We start from the raw sequence: 12812 nt of genomic DNA, 5'->3' as shown, positions 1-12812 counted from the left end.
TGGAAGTTGTTTGAAATGTATGGAGAAAAGAAAAACACAGTAAAAAAAGTTAACGTTTTCTCTGTGCATATTCAAATAACTTCCTTTATTTTCCTCTTTCCTCTGTGTTTTGACCCAGATGTTTAGGATCTTTGCTCAGGACTTTGTTCTCGTGTTGTGATTTTGAGCAAGGGCACTTTAATGGTGTTGGTGAATTTTAAAGAGTGCAACTGGGACCTAAACCAATAATAAGGTGTTTGGCTCCTATGCATCTGATATCCTAGAACCAAGACAATTGGATTTTGAATCAGACAATTTACTACAAATTCATGCCATCTTGTCATGGAAGTCGCCCACCCCTAGTTACATTGTGTATTCACTGGAAAATAATCCTTGAAACTCTCTTCCTGTGCTTTGTAGATCCTGGTCTAACAGTTTTTGCCGAGCTTGTGTCCTGTGTTAAAAGAACACTTGCTCGTATCTTGGTCATTATTGTCAGCATGGGGTTTGGCATTGTCAAGTGAGTAATATTTTTTAGATTCGTTCCCTCCATCAACGCTTTTGTTTACCTTTGTCAGCAGTCACTTGACTCCTGTTTTATTTTTCTTTATTGTAGACCCCGACTGGGTACAACTCTTCATCGAGTGTTGGGAGTTGGAGCCTTGTATTTCATTCTTGCAACTATCGAGGGATCCTTCAGATCGCTTCATGTAAGTCTTTCTAGTGCAAAGGTTTGAACAGTGAGCTAAGCTTATTGCTATGGTCATATGGTATTAAGTTAATATTCAGCTAATATTTATTTCTTTGTATCATTTGCAGCCTAAATCTGACCCTGGTAGACAGCAGCTGATTGCCAGTATCCCACTTGCTGTTCTGGATGCTTCTATCTGCTGGTGGATCTTCATGTCCCTGGTTCAGACCACGAGAACCCTTCGCATCAGACGTAACCTGGTGAAACTTACGCTCTACCGACACTTCACCAACACCCTCATCTTTGCAGTATTGGGTAAGCCTGGTTTTGGCTTGTCGTTGTGTAAATGATAGTAGTTCTCACTCACTTTAATAAGCCTGTTTGCACCACTTACATGTAGGGTCCCAGGGGTTTCCCAAATTAAACAAGTTTTAACCAGGTGGCGTGATCGGCCCTTAGCCTATCCCCCAACCTGGAGGGCCAGGAGCTGTTCTTTGTCAATCCTCTCTGCTCGAACAATCCGGCATGGTTTTACTTACCTGCGATAAAGCACCAACTCCCATACCGTAGAATTCCGAAAGCAGCCCCTCCCCACCCACCCCTCCGCCCCGAAAGTAACAGCTCCCGAAAGCAACTTTAATTTTATTAGTGAGCACCTATTAGTGAGCCTTATCTGAAGCGACTGTAAATTACCGTACGAACGTAACCAAAAGTAACCATCTGAAAGTAACGGCTACCCGAAAGTAACAGGGAGCGTTACTGTCAGAATTCGATGCTAGCTCTTAGAATCAGTAAGACCTTCAAAATAAGTGACGTCACCTGAGTGGAGAGAGAATTTTATTCTCAAAACAACTTATAAATTTTTCTTGCTCTTTTTCATACTCGATTCATTCGTGCACTCGTTGATTTAGTGTAAAATAATTCAATTTGCCTGTATGTTGTTTAATTTATAGCATCTGTGGCATATATGATTTGGTCCATCAAGACTCACAGATTTGCCAAGAATGGTTGCATTACAGTAAGTGTGCTACAGTGCTGTTAGTAATAATACGGTCAAATAGTGTCATGCGTATTATTTTGTACATGTAGCAGTTCATTTTGTTAGCAATGCAAGCTAACTGACTGTGCTCTTGGAAAGGGATTGAGGAGGGCCTTACTCATTTCTAATTTTCAAGCGTCCGAATTATTTACAGTGCAGTATAAAACTTTTAAATAGCTCCGAAGTGGCTAGTTTTCTTTATGGAGCGAGCTCTAGTTCAGACACTACGTAAGATACGTTACAGCTTGACCGAATTTTTCTTATTTCCCTGTCGTTGTAACTGTAAAACCTTAAGGGTGCAGCCGTATAGCTATCATTTTTACAGATTTTGTTTCAGTCTAAAGCGTGTTTTGCAGCTGTAAATTTACGTTAGCTATCTTTCAGTAAAGTGTCCGAAATTTTTGTCCGAAGTTTGTCCGAAGCGGAAATAAAAGTGTCCGAAAATAAAACGGCCGAAATTTTTGGCAAGTAATTTATTATTATTACTGTTTCGCACTGACCATGAATTTGCGCGTTTTCATCTCTATAGAGTAGGTTTAGGCAGAAAGCAATGACCATTAAAACTTCCCAACAGCATCGTGAATATTTCCACGGAATAATTTCTTTGCATTTCCCACAGGATTGGTCTGAATTGTGGCTGGATGAAGCTTTCTGGCATTTCTTGTTCTCTATTGTCCTGCTTGTGATTATGGTTTTGTGGCGACCCACTGCGAACAACCAGAGGTAAGTGGGTGGCATACGATGCCATGGAGAATTCCTGTGCCTACGAGACCCCATAATGTCAATAAAGAAACGTATGTTTACCCAGGGTAGATAACAGAGAGCTTAAGCAATGTCGACGGCAACCCCGAGGACAACTCCCGAGGACAATGTTATTTTTAAAGTCTTTCCTTCGTTCCTTCGTTCCTTCGTTCCTTCGTTCCTTCGTTCCTTCGTTCCTTCGTTCCTTCGTTCCTTCGTTCCTTCGTTCCTTCGTTCCTTCGTTCCTTCGTTCCTTCGTTCCTTCGTTCCTTCGTTCCTTCGTTCCTTCGTTCCTTCGTTCCTTCGTTCCTTCGTTCCTTCGTTCCTTCGTTCCTTCGTTCCTTCGTTCCTTCGGTCGCTCGCTCGCTCGTTCGGTCGGTCGGTCGGTCGGCCGGTCATTCATTCATTCATTCATTCATTCATTCGAATTCGCAATTATCAGATCTGTTCAGTGCGCCTATTGGTCTCAGAACCTGATCAAGATAAGTATGTAACGCAAGCGTTCATTTCCAACGGAAAACACGAAAAATTAACCGCCGTCGTTCACGTTCACGTTCACGTTCAAAATACGCAGAGCTATATATAGTCATTTCACGTTGTTGTTGTGCAGAGAACGGCAACGAAATGTACAATGATTTATAACGCACGCGCATTACACCTTTTTGTTTGGTGGCGTTCTCGTTGCTGTTGCCGTTGTGGTTCGCTTATCTCTCTAATCTGGTCGAAAGATTATCTCTTTGCCCTATGCGGTCTCTTATTCCTTCCTTTAATAGGGCTAGTGCTCAGAAGGAAATTCGCTTGTTCTTTCCAGTTCTCCAAGTTACTATGGATTTAATTCTCTGATTTCCAGCTAATTTGACATTGTCTGTGCTTGAACCCCTCTGTGTCTAGGTACGCCTTTACGCCCATTGTCGACTTTGGAGACGATGACGAGGAAGATGACAACATGACATTGTCAGACGCCTTTGGTGAGTTTGACAAAACAGTGTCTTATTTACATCACCTTCATGAAGCTACTGCATGTGTGTTGATCAGAAGACTGACTACATCGATGGTTCTCTGGCTCTGGGTAACAGAGCTGCTTGACAAGACTTTCTAATCTCCTTGCTGCTAATTGGCCTTCGGCGGCATGGCCCATGTTAATACAATCAGATGTGGGGAATAGATTTGTATTCAGTTAACATATATCTCTTATAAAACATTTTAGTGTGTAGCGTTGCTCTGTATGCCGTTTAGGGGTCGTGTGGTATTTTTCGAGCTAATTTATAAATGATGATTATAAGTGCACAGAAATTACTACATGTTAAAATGTTTAACTAGAGATTTGCAGAAGACCGAAGAGGAGCACACCCTGTTTAAAAAGTTTCCCATAGTAACCAGACCGTGGGATATTTGTGCATTTTGCGTACTATTGTACCCTACAGATTGGAACTGGATAATAGATACATCTACGACTAATTAATGACGATTTTCATCCCAGGAAGAATGGTCAAATACCAATGATGAAAAAAAATTACCTTCTTTAAAACCGAGCTATTAGATAATGGATAGAAATGAAACAGCTAGACAAATGCAAGATCAGCTGTAAATTGCAAAGCCACCACATTTAAATAGCAATAACTGTGTTTTGTTCCAGATGGTATGAAGATGAGGAATGTCAAGAACACCCCAGAAGTGATAATCAATGGTGACGCCAAACGTAAACACAAGCCTGTAAGTTAAAGGGAGGAAGTCTTTTGGTATAATCCTTCTCAATCTTTTTCCAATCTTAAAGGAGTTGCATCACTGCAACTTAAAGAGTTTAGCCTAAATTTTTCAAGTCCTTCGCTAGTAATCCGTGTCAATCTTCTCCTTCTTAACCATCCTTGTTCTACAATGGTTTGTTATCTTGTCTTTGGTGTTTTTCTATCTTAGTAAACTACTATTTTCAGGTGTCCTTTAATTACAAGGTAATTTTGTACGCGGCCAAAATAACTTGATGCCATGATTGATCTTCTTTTACCATTCTCCTTCATTTTTGGATTGTTGTTACTTGCTGGTTATTTCTCTACCTTAGCAGACTATTTTTAGGTCTCTTTTAGTTTGAGTCATGATAAACGTGTGTTATTTACAGGAAGATGATCTGAAGTGGGTGGAAGAGAATATTCCCAGCTCTGCTGCCGATGCGTAAGTATGCACAAGTTACCTGTGATAGCTATCAAATCTGCAGGTCTTAAACGCAATCAGTTTTAGGCCTGGTCGTTGTGTTTGAAGAAAACTCTGGCCGAGAAATCACGTGATTGTCATGACGTCATCATTTTCGAAAAGATCTGTTTTCAAAATGTTTTCCGTCGCAAAGCCGGCGTTTTCAAATTCCTCCGGTTTGAAGAGTGTTTTCGAAAAGCTGCGTTTTTTTGTGACAGACAAGCGAAATAAAAGTAAAGCTGCGTTTTCAAATTCCTCCAGCGTAGTGTGGACGAGGCCTTACTGAGTTAGTGAAATCTAGAAATTGAAATCTTGCGTTTCACGTCTCCATGTTCAAAGACTAGAAATCTTTCCGTTTTTGAGGGCCTGCGCAGTGCACGTAGCTTACGTCATCCCTAAATTTTAGGAACAAATTCTTTCAGAACGTAAGTCCCAAGTGCGAGCTTTTTATTTTCCCGAAAATAAGCCCGAACTATAACGTGGTTTGTTTGATTTTTCTGTTCACAGGGTTTTACCGAGTGTGTTGGACTCAGATGAGGTAAGTATCTATTTATGTTGCTAAGATCCATTCAAAACCGAAGTCAAGGGATATTTTTGTGTTGTTCTCTCAGTAGTCCTGCAAATTTATCCAATGGCTGTAGTAACAAACAATCTAAAGAACGCTTAACAAGAGATCACTTTTCCTTGATTGTATTTTCTCAGGAACTTATGACGACCAAGTTTGAGATGTCGAAAATGGAATGAGATGTTCTGATGCTTGGTATGTTAGTTGGCTGAATGGCATGTTCAGTCACTTTCTGCATTGGCTTAGTTTGGTCTTTCCTTTGACTTGTTTAGTTTTCTTTCCCTTTCTGTAATTTCTTCCTGCCTTTGTATTTCTTTTATATTGTTAGTGATGATACTCTTCCTTTGTTTCCGCGTGGCTGTTATGCGGGGTAGCGAAGTTAACAATTTCCTTTTTTTTTCCGGCTTACAGACTTTCAAGTCACTTGTCTACCCAAAAGGTCCTGTAGAATGTGGAGTCAAGTCGTGAGAGCTTATTTGAGATCACAGAATTCCTTCTCTTAGAAACGAGGGCGCACTATAGAGGGGAACTTCTCGTGAGCAAAACCTGGTCTCGTAAGAGATAAACTAGGGAAATAGAATGTTGATTCGTAATTTATTGTAAGTAATAGCTCCGCTCCAAGCCTTCCCTAGCATGGGCCTAACAAGGTAATATAAGCTCAGAAAGAAAAAGAAGCTTTTTTTCATTTTCCATTTTTTTGAAATAATATTTTGAGATGCATTGGTAACATTGGTACGTGTAGTGCAAAAAAAAAGTGATTATTAAAATACATTGGTTACATAAAAGATTATATTCAAAGGCGATCAATTTATTAATTCCAATGAGCAGGGTATACCTTAAAGCACCCGTTACTATATTATTTGTAAGATAGAGCTAGTTTTGATCTGCATGGTGCTGTTATTAAAAATCTTCCAGAGGTTTTATAGGTTAGGTTCACAGAGGGATAAAAGTTCAATTTTGAAGCAGTTTCAGAGTAAGGCCCCCTTCCCCTTTTGTCTGGGTCCCATATACCATAGGGCTTGAAGAGGACTGAGTGAGTTAGCCCCTTCATAGTGCGCCCTCGTAAAATGACAAGGGAACCGACTGCTTTTCTCTCACCATTTAATTTATTGTCGCTTTTATTTCAACAAGAAATTTGTTACTTGTAGTCTAAGAAGTTACATTTTCCACATAACAGTGGTCTGATTATAAATGTATATTTTGCAGTAGATAACGTTGAAGTTCTGATGCAAATATATTCCCGGGGATCGGTGTATCCAGTACGAGATGTGATGGGCAAAATCTAATCAGTTAAAAGCAAGAAAATCGAATGCTAGCCAGTCAGAATAGCGTTGGACCTATGTCCAAGTGTTTCTTATAAGTTGAAGAACCAGTTTTCTTTCTCACTAGCTTCATCGAGAAGAAAAAGCAAAAGTTGGTGAAAGGTTTTACAAAGGCCGTTCTGAAACGCGTTAGGGTTTAGAAAGTCGCCGGAGCCTTAAATAAACCACCCAATCAGATTGGCTAGCATACTCGATCCTGATCGTGTGCTTCAGCTCTTAAAACTTGTTTGATATTTGAAAATTTTAAATGAAGATTTAGATGAAAGCGAAAACTTGTTTTCCGTTATATGTAAATAGCCTAAGTAGGGCAGCAGTGAATAAGGTGTGTTATAATTTTAAGGGGAACAGCCTTGACACTACCTCGCACGCCATAAACATGTTTCTTTGTAATATTTTCGGCTTTACTGGATGTTTTCACCGTCCGCCAAAATATGGGGTTATAGAGGCTTTTCTTTAAAGTAATTTCGTTTCTTGAGTTCTCACAGCGCGTTGCCCCCTTAAGGAGCGCGGGCTCTGGGAAGGAGATAACCTTAGTGCCCAGTTCCCTCTGGGATTCGCCCTCAACAAAACAAGTCCAAGACTCGGCAACGTTGCACACGACCATGGAACTTACAGGCAGCTCTCGTAAAGGGAACTGGGTATTACGTTAAATTTTGGGACTTAGTCAGGGAGTGCGTGACTTGTTAAACAGAAATTGGGGGGTTTAACGTTAGTAAAAATTTGTTTGAAGCTTTTTCGGTTGACCCGGCCAAAAAATGTGATGACTAGCTCGTTTTCGCGGGTTTAATTTATCAATAGTTGCAGTATTTGTTATCGCTTAGTATCAAAGTCGTCAGATTTTTCAGATCCTAGAGATTCTTTTGTTTCTGATCAAATTCATAGCCCTTCCAGCTGTGAAATAGACGATCTGTTGTTTTGTGGTTGTAATTACTAAGAGTTGAAAGTAGGTTATTAAATTAAATTTCAGCAACGGGGTCACTATTTCGTGGAGTTTCAGTTTTTTTGTTTTGTTTTGTTTTGTCTTTTTTTTTCTTTTGATAAAGCGAAAGTTGTATTTCAGAAGCCGGTTAAAAGATTCCTTTACTTCTACGCACAAAACGCAAGCGATCATTTGTATCGTGGAAGAACAGTCTCAAGAGGCTAGAAAAGGCCATTTCAAAGACGTTCTACGCTGGCAATCTCCAGAAAGTATTGTTAAGAAAAACCCCTCAAGTCATAGTTTACTGTGATTGTTTAAAGTGAGTTCAACAAGTATGATTTGAGGTATTGAAATTTTAGAGTACTTTCCATTTGTTTGCCTTTGCAATATGAATGGTGACCTTAGTTGTGAGGATAATAATATATAATATTTATATTTCGTTGTAATGTGATTAATCGGTCTGAGTTGAAAATAAATGATCTTTGATGACGTCGTCGCTTTGTGATCTTTGTTGGACTTATGATGATTTTTCTCTAAAAAATAATATTTCTCGCAAAAAGCAAAACGTACTAAAATCTGGATGACACGTTGCATTCTGGGAGAGTTACAGATCCCGTGAGTTGTGATTATCCCATAATAGTGCATATTTCGTTTTCCCGGTATTAGACTGGAACTAGCTTGCAGTGGAGGCTCATGCGAAGGAATATTAAAAAGATTAATGCCACTTGTATTTGAAAAGAGGCTCCCTGCATTAGCCTCATTTGTTAGCGGTTTCCAGTCTAATACCAAGAATACGAAATATGGGTTGGACTTCTGTCTTGATATCCTGTGATATCAATTTACTAACCTGATATGCCTGCGATATTATGGTCACTTGGCCGAGTTTGGGTACGGTAAATACGTAGCCGCAGCCTTTTTTAGTACGCTTGGCGGGATATCATGCACGTTTGGTCTCGCCATGGGTATTTTGGCGAGACGTAGTGGAGCTAAAATACGAATCATGACTCGACCGAACTCGCCTGATATGCCGCCGAACAAGAAAAGGTACGATTAGGTATAAATATCAAACTACAGTAGAGTTCTTTTTGTCGAACATTCTTTATTCAAAATGAAACTAAAGTTTTCACATTTTACTTAGTTCACGGAATTCCTGCCGATGGCTACAAAATCACAATTCAATGCGAACTGAAAACTGAATCACGTTTTAAGAAAATCACGTTTTACGCCAAAAAATAATTCAAATCCAGGTTCTGAAAATAACATTTATTGTGAGCAGTTCATTTAGTCCCTTTACTTCGTCGAGTTAAAAGCGAAAAACGCAAGAGGAAATAAAGGCCGCGCAAAAACTGCGGGCGACTTCGTCTCCAGAGCTGTCCGCGTGCTTCCCTGAGAGAAGTTGTGCGCCTTATCCCAGTTTTTGTGCGGTCAGTTTTTCCCCTCTCTTCACCTCTTTGTCTTCTAGGTCGACGAACTAAAGGAAAAGATGGACTGCTCTAAATGTGACATTGCCGGGTCCAATCTGATTACAGCCATTCCAACACATCTCCTGATCCTTCCTCCTCATCGGATCCTTCCTCACTGGATTCTTCCTCGTCGGATCCTTGTCCTGACCCTTCACCAGACCCCCCGCGTGACCTAGACCCTTGTTGATGATTGTTGCGATAATTATAATGCTGCTGATCCATGCTGACGATGTTGCAGATATATTCATAGCACACACTGATAAGGCCATAGCCGTGCACAACTCTGCAGCCTGGGTCATGTGACTTCTCGTGACCTCCATCTGCCAAGCGCCCAATACGACGGCCGTCACACTCGATGTATTTGACACAGCTGCTGTACTTGTTGATTTTCAACTCAGGCTCGGGACATATTTGGTTGGCAGTATTCAGGTCCATGCCACCAGAACAAAGTTCAGTGCCGTTCAGGCCCGTGCTAGCTTGTCTTCGAGTACGATGCGCTCTTTCTGCAAAAGAACCAGAGAGGTGGTCAATCAAATCATCTACCCAACTGAAGTCAGAAGTGAAGGGAAGTAAAGATAATCCCACTAAAAAAAGATCGGCAAAATCTGGGTAATGGGGCATGGCTGGTCAGCAATGTAGTATGCGAAGACGTCGTAACAAGAGAGACTAAAAAGCTATTAAACTTGTGTATTGTCAAAATAATTTTCTACAATATTGGTAAACAGCCACTACTGAACGCTTATCATGGCCAATAAACAAAATATCTGCATGTTGTATTCTGTTATTCATTTGCTTTTCCGCAAAAGAGGAGAAGGCAGGTCTAATCAGTGGTCAAGTTTTTGGTGATGTTCCTCTGGTGTGACGTAAGAAAACTAAGAAAATTGTCCCCTAAATATTTTTATAACATATTTTTTTAATGCGGTGCGCACTCTGATTGGCAAATAGCGGAAGAAAATTGTAGCTAGTAATGAAGTCACGGAAAATAACTGCTACATCTTTGGATAGGAGGAGTACGTTTGAAAAACTAATTCAGTTAAACATGCAACATTTGACAGTCCGTGATCTTAACAAAGACTTCTCTACGTACAGTGTTTTAAAAACCAAGATTTGCGGCCCCAGTAGGGAATGTTAAATTTATAGTAAGTACTGAAAATTCTATCACCTCACCTTTTGTTTGGATTCCTATCACCTCCAGACTCTCTTGCGTTTTTTTCACGTGGTATATCGGATACTGTGCACAAAAATCTGATAACTCGTCACTGAGTGCAGAACGATCAGTCAGTTCACCGTTAACAATCCAAGTGGTATCAACCCGCCTGGTCTCTGTAATAACCATCTGATGGAATGAACGGAAAATAAAATTGGTGTCAGCAGATATGGACCCCTGTTCAAATGTGCAAACTGTTGCTTGTTTGTTTTTACTTGCCATTTATAAATATGTTTACAAAATATCAATCTATAAGGCAAGGAAGCCCAGGGTAGCCAATTAGCCTTATGTAAAGGACTACCTTAAATATATCTATAACGAAAGAATAAAAATGCTGTCATAGGCATACAAAATGATCATAAGTTAGGATAAAAAGTGGTTAAGGAAAGCTAAACGCGCAAATGCGCAAAAGCGAAGGAAGACAATAAAAAGCAGACAAAAGCAGACTAAGAGAAGTGAAATATACTTATACCAAGAAAGGTGACTTAAGTTTAAAGGTGAACACAGGAATAATAGAGGCATTTTGAATTTTAGTGCTGAGGGAATTAGTATGTGCATTAAAAGCAGTTCTCGAAATTATCCTAATAGCTCGTTTCTGAAGTACAATTAAACGTTTGAGATTTGATTGGTAAGTGGATTCCCAGATACTTGCACAGTAGTTTAAATTGGTGATAGTCTAAACTAGAGAGGACATAAGGAGGTCTTATTAGGGCAAAAACTTGATTTGTAGATAATACTTACTAGAATCTGCTAGATTCTACTGGACTGTTGACCAATTTAAATTCAGTTTTCTGTAGAAAGGTCAGAAAGGCAGTCCAGTTTTGTGCATGTATTTTCACATAATTTTTATTTATTTATTTATTTTTTAACCGAACCGGTTTTTGAAACACATTTGTGTTCTTACCTGCTTGGCCTTCTCAAGATCTCTCATCAGCTTCTCAGGCGCCGATTGTTCCTTTGCAAGAGGGAAGAGAAAACAAATCTTGCCGTGCGGAAATCGCAACATGCTCAAATTCTGTGAGAAAAAATATCAATTGAAAAATTAGAGCAGAAAAAGTTTAGAGAGCAACATTATTACCCAACGGCTTTAGTAAACAAAACTAGTAACGGGTAATCGAATTTATTAATTGAAGAAACGTTTTTATAGGAAAAGAAATGAGAGAAAACGCGAAATGAAACAGAGACGGACTCACATTATCTTAAAGGAAGGGGAGAAAGAAAATGTACATGTTTGTATTCATCCTGTAAACATGCATTTTAGATGAAAACAGAGAACAGAAAATGTTGTTTTCATTTGAAAAGGAACAAATGCTTGACCAGTGCGAAGCATTATCCGCGAAAACTGAAAGACTCTTGAAATAGATTCACATTTCAAACACTGTGAGATTTCTCAAAGCCTTCGCCGCCATGTTCCTTCTATGTGGTACTGAATCTTAAAGTTAATTTTCTTTCATAAGCAGAGAAAAGAAAAAGAAACTTGTTGTGAAACAAGCTTACTTGTTTGAAGTCATGTAAGGTGTCACTGCGATCCACTCCAGGATGAGCGGGAACTTGAAACAATTCTGTTCGCTTGTTTGGGTTCACCTCGATCTTCTCGTTGTATTCTTCACCAGCCTCGCTGATGTGAATAGTGAAATCCACGACCTCGTTGTAACAAAATGACAGAGTTTGAGCTAATTTACTTGACTGAGCAGTATGCCGACTTTTTCAAGAGTCAGCCTTGTCAAAGTACTGAATCTTGGAATATGCATTGCAATGTGAGCGACGACAAAATGTTCACATAAAGAAGATTACACGAACAACGACAATTTCCATTACAAAAGTATCGACCGGTTTATTAAAATGTTATTAAAATGATAGTAAAAGCCAAGCAGAGAGATAAAAAGCATACCTTTTTAGAAGAAAAAGTAAAATCCTTTCCTCGTTCGTGGTTCTTATGAACAGGACTACCAAAAGCAGAACTTAGCAAGACGAATATGACGAAGAAGTGATACGCCATTTTGAGTCGAACTCTTGAAAGATTGCTGTTGAAACAAACAGAAATTGAAAGTACATTTACATCAAAGTAGGAAGTTAAGCACGAGGCAAACTGAAACTATTCTGTTAAATTCTCATCGGAATTTTAGGGGTCAGTAATTTCAAATTGATAAAGTAAACTATCTTTAACTCTTACCCGCTGTGTGGACACTCGAGAGACTTGTCCGCTCACGGTTAAACGCAAAATTTGTGTTAAAGTACAAGGTTCTGGCAGTATTTATAACGGGTCCATATGGATCTAGTGACAGTTAGTCGATTGGTCAGCAATAACTAAAGACTTCCTCTTCCTGTTGTTATTTAAGTTGCGCGGAAACATTCTCTCTGATCCTCCGAACCCAGCCTTCTTTATCTCATCTTCCTACCTATTACATTTACCCGGAAAAAAAGAATTCTGCTCGCTACAGCATTAGTTCTAATCACGCTAACTAGTTATATCACCTTGAGTAAAAATGTCTGTGGCTGAAAAATGAAAGGCTAAACTTCTGAAGTCCCTCGACTGGAATTGAGCCGAAAGTTTACTCTTTAGGTCTGGTTCCCGGGGGGAGGGGGGAATACTCTAGCCGGATAGGGTACCGATTTTGGCTGGGTACCGATTTTGGTTGGTCATAGATAGGATATGGTTTTGCATTCTAGTCTTGAATTGGAAATGTGTTTTTGGAAGAAGC

The 12812-nt window shown here is 39.6% G+C and overlaps 2 protein-coding genes and 1 long non-coding RNA gene across 10 annotated transcripts in view; 1 reads left to right on the top strand and 2 right to left on the bottom strand.

Moving 5' to 3' along the window:
- Positions 1–7929, top strand: part of LOC110055510 (Golgi-pH regulating cation channel-like) — a 105601-nt gene extending 97672 nt beyond the window's left edge. For all 6 annotated transcript variants that reach the window (XM_089288158.1, XM_089288163.1, XM_089288162.1 and 3 more), the window contains 11 exons: positions 400–499; positions 596–689; positions 799–985; positions 1624–1688; positions 2329–2432; positions 3342–3418; positions 4087–4163; positions 4564–4616; positions 5142–5172; positions 5337–5394; positions 5611–7929. In XM_089288158.1, coding sequence (XP_089144284.1) covers positions 400–499; positions 596–689; positions 799–985; positions 1624–1688; positions 2329–2432; positions 3342–3418; positions 4087–4163; positions 4564–4616; positions 5142–5172; positions 5337–5378 — 830 coding nt within the window. In that variant the 3' untranslated portion in view covers positions 5379–5394; positions 5611–7929. The remainder of the gene's footprint in view (positions 1–399; positions 500–595; positions 690–798; positions 986–1623; positions 1689–2328; positions 2433–3341; positions 3419–4086; positions 4164–4563; positions 4617–5141; positions 5173–5336; positions 5395–5610) is intronic.
- LOC149113262 (uncharacterized) overlaps positions 1–12812 on the bottom strand; it is a 216184-nt gene that overhangs the window by 201001 nt on the left and 2371 nt on the right. The gene's annotated exons all lie outside the window — the stretch shown is intronic.
- LOC110060120 (uncharacterized) lies at positions 8520–12667 on the bottom strand. 3 transcript variants are annotated; one of them, XM_089288170.1, is made up of 7 exons: positions 12586–12666; positions 12284–12385; positions 12002–12134; positions 11608–11754; positions 11015–11125; positions 10071–10239; positions 8520–9406 (listed from the first exon to the last, which is right to left on the bottom strand). In XM_089288170.1, exons 3-7 carry the CDS (start codon positions 12107–12109, stop codon positions 8964–8966), a joined length of 978 nt encoding a protein of 325 aa, XP_089144296.1. In that variant the 5' UTR covers positions 12110–12134; positions 12284–12385; positions 12586–12666; the 3' UTR covers positions 8520–8963. The 3 variants fall into 3 exon arrangements, with proteins under 3 accessions (XP_089144296.1, XP_020622532.2, XP_020622531.2); XM_020766873.2 differs by lacking the exon at positions 12284–12385 and having other exon boundaries at positions 12586–12667; XM_020766872.2 differs by lacking the exon at positions 12586–12666 and having other exon boundaries at positions 12284–12533.

The sequence above is a fragment of the Orbicella faveolata genome, unplaced genomic scaffold, assembly GCF_042242905.1.
Source record: "Orbicella faveolata isolate gen_17 unplaced genomic scaffold, um_ofav_v1 contig_15, whole genome shotgun sequence".
Classification (NCBI taxonomy): Eukaryota; Metazoa; Cnidaria; class Anthozoa; order Scleractinia; family Merulinidae; genus Orbicella; species Orbicella faveolata.
Note: the sequence above shows the minus strand (reverse complement) of the source record. Positions and strands in the feature narration are given on the sequence as shown.

Coding starts and splice junctions, on each gene's coding strand:
- LOC110060120 (XM_020766873.2), bottom strand. CDS start 12,109: ATGGCGTATCACTTCTTCGTCATATTCGTCTTGCTAAGTTCTGCTTTT. Junction 11,126..11,607: donor CCTTACATGACTTCAAACAA/GTAAGCTTGTTT, acceptor TTTTTCTCACAG/AATTTGAGCATGTTGCGATT. Junction 9,407..10,070: donor GATAGGAATCCAAACAAAAG/GTGAGGTGATAG, acceptor GTTCTTTTGCAG/AAAGAGCGCATCGTACTCGA.